The sequence below is a fragment of the Cupressus sempervirens genome, chromosome 3, assembly GCF_028749045.1.
Source record: "Cupressus sempervirens isolate cs-2001-9-10 chromosome 3, ASM2874904v1, whole genome shotgun sequence".
Lineage (NCBI taxonomy): Eukaryota > Viridiplantae > Streptophyta > Pinopsida > Cupressales > Cupressaceae > Cupressus > Cupressus sempervirens.
The window spans coordinates 617,746,389-617,767,834 of NC_143120.1; the positions used below are offsets into that span (position 1 = coordinate 617,746,389).

The following is a 21,446-nucleotide window of genomic DNA, read 5'->3' on the forward strand; positions in this document are numbered from 1 at the left end:
CGCACACACACAATATGTAATATACATATGAAATGAGTGAAGTATATATTTCATATATACACAAAGTATATAACAAATATATCTTCAATGAGTTGTAGCTTGCACAAACACCTACATGCAGAATCACCAGAGTTGAACCCCTTTTGATGCACCAAAAAAAATTCATGCAAACACCACAAAAACTAAGCAAGCTCACATGCTCAAACGCAGGTCATCTTGAGTCACATTGCAAAAAAGGTGCACAAATTCCCAACATGACCTATAAATCTCAACTAAAATACACCCACTCATGTCTACAACTTGCGCAGGATAGGGAAATCACTTGAAAGAAGTTGATTACCAAGAAACTCAAAGAAAAAATTGCACATCCTCAAAAAAAATAGTAAAATATGTCACATGGGTTTGAGAGCAAAGAAATGTCCCAATTTCTTACAGAAAACCTTTTAAGTATGGAAGAATCCACCATGTCTTGCTAGACACTAAGAGCCTCAATATCCAACCTTTACACATAACAATAAATAAAACCCTCGCAGGTGATTTTTAACCAATTACAGCACACACAAATGACACACGAACCATAAACGAAACATAAAAAGTGCAAGTGCAAGCCAAAACTATATAAAGACATTAGCACCATGCCAAAAATCTTTGCAACGATTTTCCTTAAAAATCAGAATAGAATTTCTAGAAAAAAATTATGTAATGAAGCTACAATTTTTTTATAAAAAATTTGTCCAAAAAAACCTAAGCTTGGATACCATGTTACGAAATTTTATTTAGAAAACAACTAAGAAAGAGTACAAAATGTAGACGTATTCTCCTAATAAAGAAAACTGGGAGCAACAATGGAATGTCTCTAAAAGACTAATTAAGGATACAAAAATTACCTAATAACATAACTAAATATCCAAAAATCTAAATGACCGTTAATTAAATACTTTATTATTCTTATCTTATAGCAAGATAATAGCAGTACTTGTTGCCCATATAGAGACTAATTTTCCTCCCTTGAACAACAAAAGTCATATGCAAAAGAAGGCAAACGTAAATTCTCAGAAGTCATACCACATATATTAACAACATCCAAGAGGTCCACTGGTGCAGGAGCACCTAGGCTAACTCCTAGTCCTAGTTCCACATTTTGGGTTTCAGCTTGTACTGACCTTAGCCAAGTCAGTTGGGTGTGTTTGGACCTTAGAAGGTCATGTGAGTTTGCTTCTAGGTGGATTTGACTAGGCTCAATCCATTCTAGATGTTTTTGCTTACCTTGTGTTTCGGATTTTAGGAAGCAAGATTAGGGTTATAGGTCTTATACTCTAGAAGTCTAGAGAAAGTTTGGATTTGAGCTTACTATGTCTTCCATGATGTTTTTACATCTTTTTGCATAGGTTGGAGGTCATATATTGTCATTTGGTACAATGTTGGGAAAGATGTCAACTTATTGCAAAAGTTGTCAATTAGGTCAAAGTGGTCCAAATCATGTGAGTTGATGCTTTGAAGGCTAAATCATGGTTAGACATCATAAAGTGATCAAAGTGGACCAATTTGGAAGTTTCCAAGTGATAAATGTCAAAGTTGCTAGAAAATGCAAGATGTCATCAGCAACTTTGAAAAGTTGCATGACAATATTTTGACAAGAATGTTGCATGTTGTGAAAATGGAGTTGATAGTTATGATAACTATTTGAAACCTTTGAGAAAACCTATAAGACCACGAACGAGACCCATTCCAAGGGTTGGATATTGAAACAAGTGGATTTTGAAAATTGAAAGCCACAAACTATTGTTCTAGAATTGACAGTTTTTGTCTTTTTGATTGCACGAATGCTTTAATGGATTGAAGGATCTTTGTTTGTGTTGGATCCTTGTAGTTCATGTTCTTACCATGCATTTTGGTTTAGATTGCAAGTTGATAGGAGTTCATTTGTTTACAGCTTTAAAATCATTTGTAAATAGACAGTTTGCTGTTCCTGTTTTGACAGTTTTGTAAAATATGGCTCCCCCATGAACCCTCACTGTGGAATCAGGATGGCCTTAAAGGGATGTGGAAGTGGAGTCCTTGTACAGTGTACATAGCAAAGGAGAAGTCTCGACAAGCTCATTTTTGTATTTTTCAAGTGATGCCCTAGGAAAGCTTTTGATGCATGGCTAGGCGATCACAGTGCTTGCAAGTTGTTTTTGATAGATTTAATGTGCTAGGAAGTTCAATCTAAGAGTTGCAAAAGGAGGAGGAATGTATGAGGAAGCTATGTGTGAGAGGAAAAGTTTCCAAGACAAGATTTACTAAGTGTTTCATTAGACCCTAGTAGGTGTTGACATGAAATCCTTGAAACCCTTACTTTTAGGCATAAATGTAGCAAAGTGGTGTACGGACAAGTTGAGAACCTAAGACCTACAAAATCTTCAAGTACTTCCAAAAGGGTATTCATATTGGTAATTAGTTCTCCACCTTGTTAAGGGAAATTTGGAGTTATAGTCCAAAGACCAAGTTTGGAGGCCTAATTGGGGCAGTTTTGCCAAGTTTGAAGCAATCAATAGAGAAACCTATGGATTTTGAGACTAGGAGTATAGTGGAAGTCTAAAATCCCTCAAGTTGAATCCCTCACTCCATGCTGAAGGTAGAATGACCAGGTTTGTTGAAATTGAGAGTTTGGAGGACAAGTTGGAATGTCTCCAGGATGGATGCAAGTTGTGGAAACATTGGTGTAGCTGAATAGTGAAGTGTGGGGGATAAGATAGCAATCCTCTTGAGGTTAGGGTGAAAAAGAGGAACCCTAGTGGGCTAGAAGAGAAGCCTAGGTGAGTCCTTAGTGAAGAAAAGGGCTTAAAGCAATTCAGTTTTACATCATCCACCCATAATCAACACCATCCACCATAAGTGGATAGTCTCCACAATACATGGAAAACTCTAAGATTTATGGATTTGGGATATTTCTACTTTCAATTTGTCTAAAGCTTCTTCTGAATTCTACAGATCAATAATTTATAAGAGATAGATGACTTCTAATTTGACTAGCTCCACCCAAAATGTTGCCCCTGATTTTGCATTTATAATGAATAAAATTAAATTCACCAAGCCATTTATTGTTGTAGGATGCCTCTAGACATTGTTTGGATACAATTCTTACTCAAAACAATTCTCTTATTGTCTCCAAAAGAAGGATTTTAATTCATTGTCAGAAGTACATTGAATTTCTATCAAAGTAAAGCTACCTTTCTAAATATGACTCCTTGGTGGCAAAAATTCCTTTTTGAGCACTAGATTTAAAATTAATATTGATCATCTTAACCTTTGAAATCAAGGAACTCAATTAATGAGCATAAAAATGGATTGCCATGCTCCAAGAATGACTTAGGAATTTTGTACAATAATGGCATACAAGTTCATGATAGATCTCTCGAAAATCAAGCTATTTCAGCCAATTAGCCATCTAAAAGCATTCAACTTCTACCAGGCTGCACTCTGAACCCATTGCTCATTAAAATGGTGTTTTTTTTTCAAATACCATATTTATCTTGAAATCTTCTCCTTTATCCAAACTATTTGTTTTAAAGGGGCACTCTCCTGCAGCCATGTATGTCAGCCTCACAAAACCTACAAAAATATTTACATTTCCAAGAATGTAACCTATGGCAATAATTGACATTTGTCACAAACCAAATGAAGCAACATCCAGAAAAGTACACCTCCAAGAAGCAATTTGAGGTGTGACTCATAACATTTATGCCTTGCGAACCTTACAAAGATATTATTTCGGCACGTGTAGATCTGTTGTGCACTACACATATGCCCCATCCAAAGCAAGGACCCCCTTTCTCCATTCATCTTTCAGTTTTTGGTGATTTTCTTTTACTTTTGGCTTGTTGTCGTAAGTCCTGCCGATTGGGAGCTTTTTGACACAGTTTTCAATCTCCCTGGCCCAAATTGGTTATGTCATTGCTAATGTGGAGTGGTCCTGAGATCATTAAGTCAAGCAAAAGGTCTTAAGAAAAATTCACATTTTAGGGAAAATTAAATCATCAAAAAATTACCTTGGTAATGGAAAAGATCCCAAAACCAGATTAAAAATCATAAAATCCTTACTGGGGTCAAAGTTCTGGAATATAATGCTTATTGCAAAAAGGTCCTGGGTGGAAATTTTTAATAGTTAAAAAATTAGGTCTCTAATTCATTGTCATGCCAAATCCCCGACCTTATTAGATTCCCAGTCTTAAAATCCCCAACCACTTAGTTTTTGGCATTCCTTGACAGGTTGAAATTTCTTACATTCCTTGACAGAGTGAAATTTCCAACAATTTCATGATTGGGTGAAATTTCTAACGTTCCTTGACAAAGTGAGATTTCAAACAATTCTTTAACAGTGTGAAATCTCCAACAATTCCTCAACAGGGTAAAATCTCCCACATTCCTCGACAGGATGAAATCTCCAAGGTAAAGTTTTCTGTGTTGCATTCCCGGGTTAAATCTCTGACAATTCCTTGACAGGATGAGAGTTCCAACATTCCTTGACAAGGTGAAATTTCCAACAATTCCTTAGTTGACTGAAATCTCCAACATTCCTTGACCAGGTGAAATTTCCAACATTCCTTGACAGGGTGATACTTCCTTGACAGAGTGAAATTTCAGACAACTCTTTGATAGAGTGAAATCTCCAAGCATTCCTTGAAAGGGTGAAATCTCTGACAATTCATGACAATCTAAAAAGTCTAAACAGGGCTAATTTTTTAACATTTCTTGCCAGGGTTAAATCTCTAACAACTCCTTGGCATGATGAAATTTCCAACATTCCTTGACAAGGTGAAATTGTTGGAAATTTCCAACAATTCCTTGCTTGGGTGAAATCTCTGAAATTCCTTGACATTGTGAAATCTCTGAGAAATCCTTGACAAAGTGAAATTTCCAACATTTCTTGACAAGGTCAAATTTCTGACAATTCCTTGCCAAAGTGATATTTTCAGCATTCATTGATTGGGTGAGATCTCCAACAAATCCTTCACAACATGAAATCTCCTCAAATTCCTTGAAGGGACAAAAGTAAAAAAGCAGTCCAACGTTTCAGAATCCATGAAGAGTTCAAAGTTTTGAAATTCCACCAAAGTTCCAAATCATAAAAATTTCATGATGAACTCAAAACTCTGAAAAAACAAGAAAAAACTGTATTTCTCAAAATCCAAGGATTAGCCAAACTTCTGAAAATGCATATAAGAACTTGGATTTAATCACTCCAAAGGAAGTTTTCAACATGTAATTAATGATGATTTTATTCATGATATGGACATGAAATCAGTGCAATTATTTAAGAATTTTGGAGTTATTTGATTCAACTTTTTTCAATTCAAATGCACTCTGTCAAGACAGAGAACTTAGCAAGGATTGAAAGGATGAAGTATGATTTTGAGGGAGTTCCTCCTTAACAAAGATTCAATGGATGAAGATGCCGACTTGGGTAAAATCTCAAAAATCTCGATATAGTACATGGTTCAAATCCAGGCTGGATTGAGATAAAACTTTAAAAGAATCTATTCCTGAGTTGGTGCCCATAGAATACAAATTGAGGGCTACAACCACACGAACCAAGGAGGATTTCAGGATTCCTAGGGTATCCTAGAAAGGAAAAGGAGAAGAATGTTGGGCATGTTGTACTTGAAGATGATTCGATGTAATCTAAGTGCTTATCTAATTTTGAATATAAAATTACAGAAGCTCTTCCCTATTTTATCTTTTTCCTCATGGGAATTTGTGCCAAAGGTGTGTTGTGCCTCTTAAATATTGGGATCCATGCCCACTATGTATTTTTCTGGATGCTGTAGCAAATTGTATTTAAAAGAGGGTTTGGCTGTTGTAACTAACTGCATTAAATATTATTAACCCTCCTGGGGTTTGTGGTGAGTCTTGAACCTTGAATGGGATTGAATTTGGCCCTCAGTTTGAATAGTGAAATCTATAAAAGGCCTTGGCCTCTTCATTGAAAGAAGGACCTGGAAATTGTTGCCAAAGGACTACCAAAATTAACAGAGAACTTCATTGTCGTTGGTGAAGATTTGTGTTAAGCTTGTACGTTAGCATGATTGATTGCTTCTCAAAGTTATTTAAGGTTCGATAGCAAAAAGATTTGTTATGATCAATACTTGATGAAATTCCCTGTTGGTATCATTTGGTGCTTGCTGATTGTAAGTTTTAGTGTATGGTTAGTCTGAACCTTTTTTATAAACCGAAGTGCAATCATTCGTTGTTTATGAATCACTTGTGTTCTGAAAATTCTGAGTATTCCTTTGAAGATTGCATCTATTTTGTTGTAGCTGTAATAAAATCTGGTGAAACAAGCTTTGATTAATATTTTGGAACTCGTCTATTACTATCAACAAGTTTTTGTTTAAGATTCCAAGTTTAGTTTTATAACCCCTACTTTTTTGAAATTTATTTGGAATGAAATTAAGCAAGTCAAAAACCATCCACTGGTATTGCCAAATCTAATGATACTGAAGTTCAAGATTTTAGGACTTTCTAAGAAATTTCGCAGGAACAGGATTCCAACCTTAGTTGTGAGGCCCTTTGTGATAATATAATTTTGCCCTAATTCTCAAATTTCATTAGGAACAAGAACTAGAATAGAATTAGTAACATGATACACTTGCTTGAGACCTTGCAACATGTTAGGAAATCATTGAAACATAATCCATAAAATAGACATTCCTTATTAGACACATTAAAAACATAGATCATTTCACCTACGGTAGGAATGTATATTTAATTTATTAGGGTTTAATAATAGTAGAGAAAAAATATGGGGCATATTAGAGTGTCTTAATCAATACTCTACCACAGGCCCAAGAGTGGATGCCATCCCCCTTGGCCCCATGTGGCCCTTGTCATCCATATGAGGGAGTGTACCTAGTGAAGTATCCATAACTGATCAATCCTCTACTCTAGGCCCAAGAGTGGATGTCACCCCTCATAGCCTCATGTGGCCATTGTCATCCATACAAGGGGGTGTACCTTGAGAGGTATCCATACCCATCAATCCTCTACCCTAGGTCCAAGAGCAAATGTCACCCCTCTTGACCTCATGTCGCCCTTGCCATCTATATGAGGGGGTGTTGTAGTGTCCAACAATTGGAGTTTACCTGTTTTTAGACGAAAACAACAAATCCAGCAACAACAAACAGGAGTGAACTTTGTTAGTTATTAACAATTTTGAGAAATAATGAACAAACATAAGGAAATCAAGATAAGCATTATGTCTAGCTAACCACCTCATAACCAACCATAAACTAGTCTTGGTAAGCAACTCAAAAGGGCACTACTAAATTGCCTAACCCAACTAGGCCTGAGAGCATGCATGATTCACATCATGGCAACTTGTCCCTTATCTACAACCGGCAGAAACATTCAACTATGACCAGTTCCATCCTTAGGGTAATTAATTCACCTCTCGGCCCACAAGAGGCAGGAATGTCCAACTATGACAAATTACATCCCTTGGAGTGGCATACTTGGTTCAAGGGAGCCAATAAAATACATACACACAAGTTTTTCATGTGTGTGTGAAGAAATATGGCATAGGTAACAATCTTATTGTAAACAATATTTATATAGGCAGACTGCATTAAGTACTAAGAATATCTACAAATGACTATAGGCAGATATTGCATAGTGTTTTAATCATTGATACCAATTTACACATATAATATCCAGATTCTAATGTAAGATCTGATTGGTTCAATGTTATGCAACTGCCGAAGCTTATCAATGTTCAGATTTGATTAGTAATTTGAATGTTGTTAAATGATTGATATTTGTATGAGTGATTGATTAACTCAACAAATTCTTTTGACTGTATGTTTTAAGGTATTGGTGATTTATGATTAGGAGACTGTTGATAGATGACTGATGAGTAATCATGTAATGAGTCCTTGTTTGATATATTGGGGAATTGAATGAATGCTGATTTGATAGAGTAGTTTGTGATTGATTGACTGTTTTCTTAATTTGATAATTGATGACTGCTTTTGTGGATTCATGTGTGATGATTGATAAGTTATCCTTGAATGTTCTCTTTTATACTTCATTGGTGAAAGTATTATCAACTTTCATATGACTTGAGTCAGCACCCTCCATTGCTGCCCTTTGAGAGTAACAAATTCATTTTCCACTTGATCTCTCCTATCTCTCCTACTCAAATGAAACCACCTCCCCTTCATATCTCCCAATGTGGGGGAGATACACACCTCTTCATCATGTCTTCCCTTTGCAATGATCACAATCTTTCATATTTACCACTCTTTAGAAGAGTCACAATCGTTCATCATTTCTACCCTTTCAAGAAGTCATAACCTTTCATAATTCTCACTCTTTGAAAAAGACACGACCCTTCATAACCTTTACCTTTTGAAGAAGTCACTTTCTTATTTTCTTCCAATTCCTTTTCCTCTTCCATAGAATCTTTCTTGATTCACACCTTCCCTTTTCTCTACTTCCTCTTTCCAACCCCTTTAAAATGAAATTCTCCCTTTATATCTCATAGTTGTGGGAGTCACAACTTTTCATTTCATGCCTTTTGACCATTCATTAAACTTAACTGAATTTTTATTATGTTACATTTTATTTTTATTCTTTTATGTTTTGAATTTATAATTATTGTTTATTATTAAATCATTTACAAGGATACATTACCTACCGAGGAATCCATAACTGAGCAACCCTCAACCCTAGGCTGAAGAGTGGATACCATCCCTCTTGGCCTCATGCGGCCCTTGCCATCTATATGAGGGGGTGTACCAAGCGAGGAATCAATAGCCATTCCCCTCTTCTATTACCATTTTTATCCTCTTCCTATGATTAGAGTTCCATATCATAATGAATAACCAAACATATAAGAATTACACATTATAGCATATATTCTTCAAATAAAGGTCACAAAATAATAATGTCATATTCATACACATAATTCATAAGCAAGAAATCATAAATAAGTACCATTATGCTGCTTAATATCAGAACTGATACCTCTTACCAATTTATTGTTCGTTCTCTATATTTGAGTGAGATCGCATAACACACTTCTGCTTGGTTCAACACTATGCAATTGTTGATGCCTATTAATGTTCCGACTTCATTGTTCATTTGATTGTTGTTGAATGATTGCCTAATTAAATGAATCCCTACGATTTCCTGATTCGATGTATTTGTGATTACGTGATTGAAGAATGATGATATAACGATTGCTAATTTTATAAATTGGTAGATGATGATTGAATGGATGTAAATTTGACAGAGTGAAGTGCTGAATTGTATGTTTTCTTGACCCCATATCTACTAAGGATTTATAGAACTTTGATGACTGTTTGCGTGATCTTGCTGATTGATTGTTTAAGAATTTCCTAGGGATTAATGACTGAAGGAAGAAGGATGCTGATTCAAAAATCCTCCTCCAATGGTTGGAATGAAATCTCCTTTATACTTTATTGGTGAAAGTGCCACTACCTTTCATAAGAATTTGAGTCACCAATTTTCTCTGTCACCTTTGAGAAAAATATATAATTCCCACATCGATCTCCCCTAAATGTCCTCCACAAATGAAACCTTCGCCCCTATATATCTTCCAATGTCAAGGAGAGTCACACCTCTTCGTCATGTCTTCCCTTTGCAATGGTTTCCTCATTCTTACCCTTTGTGACAGACACAACCTTTTATAATCACAAACTTTTTGAAAGAATCACAACCCCTCATCATCATTGCCCTTTGAAAGAGTGACAAGCCTCCATAACTTGCCTTTTGAAAAAGTCACATCCTTATTTTCTTTTGATTCCTTTTTTCTTTTCCCTTAATTTTTTCTTGAGTCACACCTTCCCTTTTCCTAAGTTACCAATTTGGGTTGGGGGACGGATTTGGGTTCAACCTCAGGTTTGTGGGTTTGAGCAATTTTTTTTTTTCCTCATTTGGGTTTGTGGGTGGATTCATGAACATATATATATAATACAAAAAAATAAGATAAATGTGCATTATTGCAAAACTTAGTCAAATAGTATGAAATATGTTGCTCAATCATTGATCAATGCCAAATGTCAAAAAATAACATTAAATACCCACGCATTAATCTATGTTCATGATTGTTAAGAAAATCATACATTGAATTACTAAATTGCAAAATGAAATTTCAAAACATAGACAACTTCATCAAATAATAAAGTTTGAAACATAATGATAAATGACAAGTGTTTAATAGTTTATCAATGATCATAGTATCAAATGATCCTTCAAGGGTCAAATAGGTCATCAAAAAATGTGGGATCAATGGCTTCATCCCCGGCTGCATTTATGTCTAGATCCTCATCATTGGGACAAACAATCTCTACAACCTTCTCTTAAAACTTGCAAAATGGGCACACCAAAATGAGAGAGCAAAAGAGAGATTAGATGAGTGAAATGTTTTTTATTAGGCTCCTTTTAGGGTTACATAAAAATAATATTAAAAAAATATTAGTTTAAGTTGTTTTATTTCATTTTTGGACCCTATTGTTGCGGGTCCTCCTGGGTTCATCGTGGCTTCGCCCAAGTTCACACCAGCGCAAACCCAAACGGATCCACAGTCCAAAATCCGTTCTCTGCTCAAACCTGCAGCAAACCCAAACGGTGAATCCAAACCCATGCGAACTTGGACCCGAATCTGGGTGGCAAGGTCTGAACCTAGTAATAGCCCTTTTGTCTTCTTTCCCCTCTCCTCTTTCAAATGAAGTTCTCTTCACCCTTTTCTATATCTCACGTCTAAGAGTGTCACAACTCTTCATTTCACGCTTTTTGACCCTTTATCAACTTAATTAAATTTTAATTTGTATTATATTTTAATTTTATTGTTTCATACTTTTAATTTAATTTCTATTTTTATTCTTTTATATTTTAAATTTATTATTATTTTTATTATTAAACCCTATTTCAAATAGGAGGCATTACAATTTCTAGCAAATCACATGCATTCACTAAGTTATCGAATGCACAATCGATACCTGATGACCAGAACCTTGGGGTGTTACTATTTGAGTGATCAAATTGGATTTCCTTTCAAAGAGAATAGGATACTTAGTGTTTTTTATTCTGTGTTGGAGAGTGCAAAAGCATTCATGACCAAGTCTCAATTAAGCCCATTCTCGAGAACATAAGCAGTTAAGGCATATATGAGTAAGATTACATATCATGCAATTTGTGCTCAAACTTCTTTCTACCTCGCGATTACCAATGTATTCAAAAGTTATACATTCAAATGTCAAAAAAATGGCATAAGGCCAAACATGCTAGACCTAAATTTGGAATTTATATGTTCCCCAGTGAAACATACCATCGAAGGTAGGTTGACCATGAAAATTCTCAACACCTTGCTCATAAATGTGTTCGAACTCAGGTAAGTAATCCTGGTTTTCTCTATTTTGATGATGCATAGGAGCAACACGATTAATTGCAGTGGACTCCTGCCATGCATCTTCATATCCTGCACGGTCTGCAGAGTTGAAGCGTTGCAAAAACTCTGGATCCTGTATACGTTTAAGAATATCAATAATGAAGGCAGTTGAGAAACGTCAGACAACAAATTTGAGAGAGATGTAATAAAAAATATAAAGATAAACCTGATGATATGGTCGTTGAAAAGGTTCCTGCTCATATTCTGATCCTGGCAGAGAGGTCAAAGGCCTTTCGAATCCTAGCTCTGAAGAAGCACCTGGTCCTGATCCTGGTAATGCTGGAAGTTCTTTTAGTCTTTCCTGTCATAAAAATAAATAATATTCAGTCACTGGTCCAAGTAATTGAACATATGCAGCATTGAAGTCAAAATTTTGAAATAAAAAAACAGCAAAGCTCAAGCCAATGAAGAAACCACAATTGCACAAGGATATCGGAAATATAATACATTACATAAATTTATAAAATATACAAATTCTTTAACACAATGATTTCTCATTACTGTAAATTATGCAAGTATCAATACTAAGTGTGTGTAGGCATAATTGACAAATGCTGTGCAAGGGCTTGTTGTCTTCCATAAAACAATCAATGAAGAGATAATACTGTTTTCTGTTTTCAAATCCAAATTTATGATGTGCCCCAAAATTATCTTAAAGCATTTTTATTAATATGACCTTAGTTTTTCTGGATAGAGGGTAAAGGTGGGCTTTCAAAAAGGCCCAAACCTTTTTTCAATTCAACTGCAGGGATAGCACTTACAATCAACCGTAAATGTACCACTACAATTAGATGTGCTTCTTGGGGATTTGGACCTGAAACTCCAAGATAACCCAGTGGTTTTGCCATTTCAGCACAAAACTTTAACAGACATGACACCAGTTACTAGGCACAAGATATCTAAAATAAACAAACACTGCTAAGCAATCCTCTAATACAGGAAAAGTCAAAGAAAGTACAAAAATGCACTAAGATTGCTAAATTCCAAATAAGCCACCCTGCTTGCTAGCGAAGAAGTTGATGAGGACTGGTAAATAACCATGGATTCTCTGGGCAACTCTATTATGACACCATAAAAATTCCATCAACTGATTTGCCCAGTCTTGCAAGCAAAGAAGAAATTGGTCATTAGACTTGACTGTACATATAGAAGCAGATGAGAGCACAAGCCATTATAGAAAAATCAAAAAAATCTTCAACATGAATGGCAGTGGGATATTAATTACCTCCATTTTTTTTTCTCTAGTTTTTTCTTAAGAACGTTATATTTCTAATTTGACTTTTTACTCATTCACTATTTGGAATGTTGGCTTCAGCTCTGCACTCAAATAACTTTTCTTTTTTCTCTTATTACTATTATATTCCTAATTTGACTTAACAATCATTCCCTGTTTGGAATTTTATCTTCAGCTCCTCATTAGTGGCTTGCAGAAGATAATGGCAGGAAGCAGTAAGAAAAAGAAAATGAAAGACATCCATATGCAACTGTGGTCTTTGGAAGAAGACTTAACATATTCTGGGCTAAAGAATGGAAAAAGATTTGCTAGGATTTAACATAATCAGCTAATAACAGCCAACATGAAAATTAGGACTTCAACAAAATAGGAGCTCTAGCAAAGCTTGGCCTGTTAAGTTTTTTTAAGTCTCTGACTAGATACCCAACAAAACTTACTGAACAAAAATGTGTAACCTTCATTAACAGAATTTCAGATGGACAAGAATGCCCTGGTTTTAGGCTTGGAGGAGGAGCTAGTCTCCCTGAATGCAGAGATGAATCCTGTGGCAGGACAGTGTGAGGCTTCTAAAAGCACCAAGGATAGCTTACTTCAGTATATTAGACAGCTAGAGGTGAAAAACTTTGAGAAAGAAAATATCCTTGGGATCCCAATGCCACTTGCACGTGCACCTACATATCCAACTCAAAAGCTAGGAAGTTGAGCTTCGCACTTGCACCTACATATCTAGACTGGGTTAAAAACAGATCCAAATACCAGGCCATAGAGGAAACCCTGCCTAGGTTCATCTCAAACAAACCAAAGGCATACCAAGCTAGGCACCTCGTGCCTTGGTCCAACCTAAGCTGTATCAATCACTGGCATAAGAAAATAATAATAATAAATTACAAAAGTCAAAAATAATATAAATAATCACCTAAACGAACACTAACAGAGCAAAAGAAGAAGAAAAAATGTATTTACCTTTCCTTCTTTAATTAATCAAACTGTCATTATTGCTTATTGTCAAGGTTGAGACTTTGGTGTTCCAAATTCATTAATATTATTTCTAGTCTATGAGTATTTATTAGGTATCAGGAAGATTAAAGAGATTGCCCGCAAGGAGGATTCTTCCATTGAAGATTTAACTCTCCAAAAGACTTCTTTTGTTAATTTTTTGAAATTATAATCATTCTTTCCAACAAGTAATGTTAGCCTCTGCCAAGGGTTTTTTTACTTTCCTAATATTGTGTTTCCTTTAAACCTTGTAGCTATAATAATTTGCTACAATGGCAAGAAGTTCCAACCTTGCAGATCAAGGCACGCAATCTTTAAGAACCAATGTTTTTTTGCAGCTACCTGACAAAGTGGATTCCATGTGGGAAGGGTTATGCTTGGAGCTGCAACAAGTGCAAAAATGAATGCAAGGGCTTGTATGGTAGGATGAAATTCCATTTTTGTGTGATTCAAAGCCAAAGAAACACTACAATGAGACAACCAGACATAAGTTGCCAAAAGCGCTTGGTCTTGCACACAAAAACAAAATTCAAATACTAATTTATGTATTTATTGGTATTTTAAAAATTCAAATATTAATTCATGTATTATAAATCATTTTTTATAACTGTCCCTAAAATCTGGGAAAAAGGTTACATCTCCTTATCCAGAAAACACAAAGAAACACTAGACTCCCAAATGACTTTGTCAATTTGACATAATAGATACTCCTTGGTCTTGACAAGCAAAACTTAACTGACAATTAGCTGCAAATCTTGACAGTTAGCTGCAAATCTTGAGTAAATTTGACAGAAATGACACCCTTTAGTCACCACAAGCATACCTCAAACAAGGAGACACCATCCACCCATAGCAAACATACTTCGAGAGACAAGACCAAATGCAAGGCCCAAGTGAATTTGATAAAATAGATGCACTCGGTTACAGCTTACATACCTCAACTAACAAGAAAATAACTAAATCCTGAGATGGTGAAGACAACCCTGCGTCATGACAAGTATGCCTCAACTGACTGCCCCAGATGCAATTCCTAACTGAATTTGGTTGAATAGACAACCATTGGCAATGACATCTAAGCCAGCAATGCCACCACAACCGAGTAACCCCCACCCAGATAAAAAACTTTATAAATAAAATGTTAGGCGCGTCTTTTGAAATTCAATGGAAAGAGCTCCTTTTAACTCTCTCCCTTCATGTCTCAATCTGAAGTTCCAATTGGGCTAACCTTTGCACAGCTCAGTCAATATTCTTTCTCATTCAATGTTCACTACAAAAATAAATGTAACAGTACTTCTCCTTTTTCCTCTACGAATTCAAGGGTTTTATATTTTCCTAGGAATTTCAAATGACAGAAATGTCCCTTAATGTATATGAAATAATGAAAAAGAATGCTTCCAATGGTTTGCAATGTGAACTAAACTACTTGAGATTAATCATGAGACAAAGTCTGGGGCTGAATTAAAGGAAAAAATTGGGGACTAAAAACAACAAAACAGAGACAATAAACTAGCATAAGAATTATCATCAGTAGAATTCGCTCATGTTTGAAAATATGTTATTAGAGGACTTTAATCAATTTTAAAGTCAATTTTCAGTGTACGGATGAGAAGAAGGAAGAGTGGAATTGAAAAAAACCTGTTTGGAAGAGGTTCCCAGGATAGAATCTGCGAGAGCTCCGAGAGGATTAGAGGAAGAAGAAGGAGCTCCAGGGACCGAACACGCTGCTCCCCCTGTTATCAAATCTCGCATGGCCATGCTGTTATAATTGAGGCAGACCTTACGAGTATCCTCTCCGGGTCGTGTGTAAACGCCTGCCTCGAAGCTAATGAATAATGGCACAGTTGGGAATCAGCGGTGCCGAGAGCAGCGCGAATATTATCTTCCTATATTAATTGGATGGGAGAAGGATCCATACATATGATAGTTCGGAGGCTCTAGGAATAGATGGATCCACCATTGAATGATAATTGCTCCAATTTGCTTGCCTGGGCTAACTCGGGAATCTTATACGGATTGCTACAACTATCCCCTGTCAAAATGCAATATGTCCTGAATTACCATTAGTTTGGATTATCGGCTTCAGCACACGAGGTACTTCTTTCATTTTATATATATATATACTATTTTATTATATTATAAACGTAAGTCATATTTAATAAAATAAAAATATATTAATTATAATATTAAATTGTCTATGTTATTTTAAAATAATATATTGTCATAAGATTATTAATTATTTATACATATCATATTATATCAAAATAATATATAGAACAAAAAGGAGGGCTTTGTTTTCTACATTTTTAATTTATTGTTTAAAGTGAGAAGCAAGATTATAGAAGTAATACTGTACAATATGAAAAAGTAATCATATAAAAGAATTGATTTCCTCAATTCATAAGGCGCATTGGAATACAAAACCACTTCAAAACAAATATGATTGACACCGCTTAACACAAATACATTTGAAAATATTTACCCGCACATACCAAAGGAATAATAACAATAATGAATATATCATTCATACAAGGGCAATATTGGTGCTTACACTATAAATGGTTGAAGCACATATAATAATAATAAAATATCTAATGGAACATTGATGCCCTTGTGATGTGATTAAACATATTGAATGTCACAACACTATCATTAAAAACCAGTTCCATGTTTGTACATTTATTATTTCTTATTTTTTATTATCTATAGTATTTAATTTATTACTGGCTAATTTGTGATAGTAAAATTAAGTTTATTTCGAATGGATTTATTTTTTAAGTCTTAAGTTCACTTACAATTTATTTAAGTCATTTTATTAAAAGTCATCTTAGGCCTTTTGGAAAAAAAAAAACCTTACCTTTTATTTGGGAAAAAGAGTTTTTTTTTTCTTGCTTTACTTTTAGGTGAATTGGAATTTACTAATTCAATGAATTACATATTGGGTTTGATTTGGTTGTCAGATTCTTGTAGGTAGTGGGTCATTAGATTCATGTCATGCGTCCTCACTTTTCTATGGGTCCATTTTCATTCTCATCAAATTTATTTTCTTCTCTCTATTTTTGTATTTTCCATATCATGTAAGGTGGGGCATCTAACATCTTTTGAATTACTTGATAGTTGGTTCCAAATAAGTTGAAATAGATTCATGGGTTGAGGATAAGCATTGACCACACTTTCATTAATTTTCATTTCTCGATTGAACTTGTTTATTTATTTCTAGTTTAGAATTGGAAATTGTGTTTTTATCACTACTATGCTACCCATTTTTTGTGTATGCTCAAATCCAAGATTATATTACGTAAATGTATTGGCAATGACCCAAGGGCAAATGGGTTTCAATTTTATTGCTTAATTTCAAGTTTGATTTTGGGGTTGCCTTAATTTACATGCTTCCCAAAATTGTTGGTTGGCTTGTTTGGCCTAATTTTAACATTGGACATGATTGTACTCCATGTTTGTTATCATTATCGAGTTTTGCTTTGTAATTATCATATTTGTGTATGAATTTGTATTCCTAGCAAAGTCCTTAGTTGAATGTGTAGTGTACACCTTATTTTCATTTTCTTCCTTTGTAGATTTTTCTCAATGTTTGATTTGTGAACATATTTTGAACACACGATATCAATGTTTGAGATCATATCATGAGCACATTGAATGTGTCATATCGAGATCCTGAGGGACATGTACTCTCATTTCAAGACCAACAGAGTTACCATGTTTCTTATGGTTTTGACTTGTGATTCTTCAATTTAATTATTATATTTTGAAAAAACACAAAGGGGTCCTAGGTTAACCCTTGGTTGAGTTAACTAATAATTGATTGCCTTAATAGTACATGGGGAAAAACATAATAATAAAGATAAGTGATTTTATTCATCATTCATCTATTTAAGAGATGTGAGATGAGATAATTATGGTCATTTATAGATGTGAATCAACATAGCATCAATCATTTATTTGATAGGCATGTGTTAGCATAGCAGGGTTTCCTTGATGAGAGAAGAATTTCTCGAACCCATACGGACCTCCATCAATCATGTATTGACACTCTAATTTTGACTCTCAACATCATACCCTATCTAGTTTTAAGAAGTGACCTTGACCTACTTGTCCCAAGTATATGCATTTTCCTAGCATGTGTGTCAACCCTTCTTAGTGTGTGTATTTTACCATGTATTTATGGTTGGGTTGCTATCATCACAAGTAGGGTGGGGTGAGCTTGAGAATTATACATGGTAGGGTAGCATTGCACTATACTCTTGTTGAGGGATGGTTTACAAATAGTAGACTTCTTCCTTGTGATGGAGATCCAAGCATGATATGCTCCCTTTTGTCCCTTGCTTATCATTTTTGTGTTTGTATTTTTTTAGATCTATATATTAATTGGATTTTGATCTTATCCATGGTATTGAGTGTATACAACCTCAAATCATGCTTTTTGGTTCTCTTCAATATGGAGTTGTACTTGTTTTAGCCATGGGTTAAAGCTGACAGTGTTTCATTTTTTAATTTTAGGACTCTACATAAAATTTGTGCTTGTGTTTCTTGTTTATGTGCATATATCCCTTAATCCTATGCATATGTCACTCAAACCTATTCATTTATTATTCCTACACTTTTTTTTTTTTTTGCACATTTATTAAAGTCTTACAAAACATAACTTAACCTTGCACATTTATTTTGAAACAACTTTTGTGCATCTATAACAAAGAGGTGTTCCATTAGGATTATGAAAAATGAATTATATGGTTGGTTGATCCATATTTTGTGATCATTTTTCATGTACTAACATTTTTTTGTTCCAATATAATGATTTCTTGATTATTTTTCAATTCAGTCTTAAAATGAACCTTGTATTGGATTGCACAGTGACTATTGATGTTGATTTAGTCTTATCTTGTGAGGTTCATGATGTGTCCCAAACTCTTATGTGGTGGTTTGAATGTTTCTTTTTATTCTTGCTAAGTAACTGGAGTCATCTTAAAACCTTTGGAATTGAACTTGAGTCTTTAACTCGTACACAATCATTTGTGGATCATTTTTATTTCCATTCCTTATGCTTATTGGTTATAATTATACTTGTACGTATGATGTATATATTTATGTTTTAAAATAATTGTTAGGTGCATATTGACCTCCTTTTGTAGGGTTCATTAGCAAGGTATTATAGTTATCACATAACCTGTAAAGGCATGTGTAGTTTCAATTAATCATTGTCTCATCAAATAGGCTCTATTATGTTGGCTTAATGTTCATATATGGCTACACTTGTGCCAACTCAATATTTGTAGATGACCATGGATATATCATCTCAACTATTTAGTGGTAAAATGGAAGCACTCTAATAAGATGTAGGCCTCTACTTTACAGGGTCACTAAGCCATTCAAATATGTGTGCAAGGGAAAGAGGGGAATTTTCAAGTATGATTCCACTTATGATACAAATTAGATTAGCTAGGACCCAAAGTAAATAAGAGAGCTAATACTAAATTTAAGTTATAAAGAGGAATAAAACAAAAGGAAATTTACTTTGGCCCTTAATAGGATAATGTGAATGTGAAATTGAACTAATTTCTTAAATAATGTCAATCTAGATGTTATGTAAAGATAATTAGCCCAATTAAGATGTAAATCTAGAGTAAAGATATGAAAATAAATAAAATATAAATGACTCAACTTATAATGCATAGAGGAAGATGCATTTTTGCTCCAAAACTTGCAAATCTAAACTGTATTGAAATATTCACCTAGGCATCTCTAAATGAAATGACGAAAGGAACAAAACCCATAAATCTCCCCAAGATCTGAGATTGGAGGACTAGGTTGACATAGGAAGATGACTTATGACCAATTTGACGTAGTCTAGCGATTTGCACCTGACGACTCCAGAAAGCTTGTGAATAGTAGTTTCCAGATATGTAATCCTTTTCCCTCTCAACCTACAAATCAACACAAAAAAGAAAGGCTCGGGGGTTGGGGTTTGATGAGGGCTTACCTTGGTCAAGCCCTAGTTTAAGAAATTAATTGTAATTGAGAAATGTAAATGTAAATGATTGAAAGACAAGATAAATGTTTTGTTCAACTTGCTTGTATGTATGTAAATGTTTAATTAGGAATGTAGGGTGTCTCCACTCTTTGCAATAGATCTACTATAAACTCATCATGGAGTCATATATATATATATAAGTGCATCAATGAAGAAGGTGATGAATGTTTCAATATAGATCTCCTCCCTTAATGGCCAACAATAAGCTATTCCTTGAAGAGGAAAAGCTCACAAAGGATCCTTCAATGCTAGATAGAAATCTCCTTGCTTAAATGCTCAAAAAACCTGAATACTTGAACTCCTTGAATACAAAGCTAGAAATCTTCACTTAAGAGCAAGATCTTGAAATCTTGGAATCGAATTATGAATAAGATATATGAAAATGAAGCCCCCAAATATCCTTATATATGAGTTTTTGGGTGAGAAAACAATACAAGATGATTAGGTAACAATAAAAAACTAATTAAACCCTTGCGGCCTTTCAAGCCCTAAGCTCTAAAATTGTCAGGGACTAGGTTGACCTGGTCAACTTGGTCAAAGACTAGGTTGACCTAGTCCATAATAGGTTGACCCGAGTCAACTTGGCTATGTAGGTCAAGTCTTGGGTGCCACAAAAATAAGGGGTAGGTGCTAGAAATATAAGGATGGAAAGATGAAGAAGATAGGAGAAAAAGGAGATTGAAAGAGGGAATTATGAAGAGGGAGCTAAAAGGTCTTAAAAGGCAAGTTCGTTCATTATAAGACAATATATTTAGCCCTCACTTTAGTAGGAGTATTAGTTTCCTCAAACTCGTGATAAAGTAGAGCAAGAGAAAAAGAGAAAACCTTATCGTAATTTCGGAGGAAAAGAAATCATCAAGCCCCCAACAAACTTGAGTCTTTGTCACATCTAAAATCATAATAAGAGAGGTAAGCACTAGAAAAAGGGGTGTAGTTACTTTCCCAATAAGGTATGTGTGCCTTATTGTGAACCAAACAAGAAAAAGAAAAAGGGGGAAAGGTCTCTACAAAAGAAAAGGGGATGACGTTGAATGGTCTAGCAAGTGTGTGTGGCATGATAGGGAGTCCATCAAGGGATTCAACTTCAAGGGAACTCCATATCCCAAATAGAATGTAATATCCCCTCTGATATGAAATTCAATATTAACAATAATAATCAATTTGAAATAATTATATAATTGATTAAAGAATAGAATGATTAATTGATTTATATAAATATCAATTAAATAGTTAAATGAATAATAGTATTGTTAAATATTGAGCAATAAACAAATCTAATAGATGTCTAATTATTATATCCTAACTATAATAATAACTAACACTAAACCTAATTAAATATGCCAAGGGGCATGACCTATGATTGGTTAGAATATACATAAGAAGTCATGCCAAGGATCGAGAAAATGTGAAAAGGTTTCATAAATATTTTTCCTAGGATGAGGCAAGAATAACATTAAATAATTCCATCCAACATAAATAGTCAAAGACCCTTACACATAAGTGTACACTATCAAAGTTAAAAGCCCTTGAGTAAGACGGGACCGGTGACAACATGTGATCACGAAGAAGGAGATCGAAGTAACAATGATTGATGAACTAATTGCCAAATAATCAAGTCATCGAAAACATCATGTGCTTGGGCAAAAATGTCAATGTGCAAGTCTAGTCAATGTGCAAGTCTAGAGGTACATGCCAAAGGAATATAGTACAAAGGTGAGGTA

General features: G+C 34.6%; 1 protein-coding gene across 3 annotated transcripts in view; it reads right to left on the reverse strand.

The window, feature by feature from the left end:
- The window catches only part of PEX5 (peroxin 5), a 166,736-nt gene extending 151,080 nt beyond the window's left edge, over positions 1 to 15,656 (reverse strand). For all 3 annotated transcript variants that reach the window (XM_089821189.1, XM_089821188.1, XM_089821190.1), the window contains exons 1-3: positions 15,318 to 15,656; positions 11,619 to 11,753; positions 11,333 to 11,525 (exon numbers count right to left, since the gene is read on the reverse strand). In XM_089821189.1, coding sequence (XP_089677315.1) covers positions 11,333 to 11,525; positions 11,619 to 11,753; positions 15,318 to 15,437 — 448 coding nt within the window. In that variant the 5' untranslated portion in view covers positions 15,438 to 15,656. The remainder of the gene's footprint in view (positions 1 to 11,332; positions 11,526 to 11,618; positions 11,754 to 15,317) is intronic.
- Between the last annotated feature and the right edge of the window lie 5,790 nt (positions 15,657 to 21,446).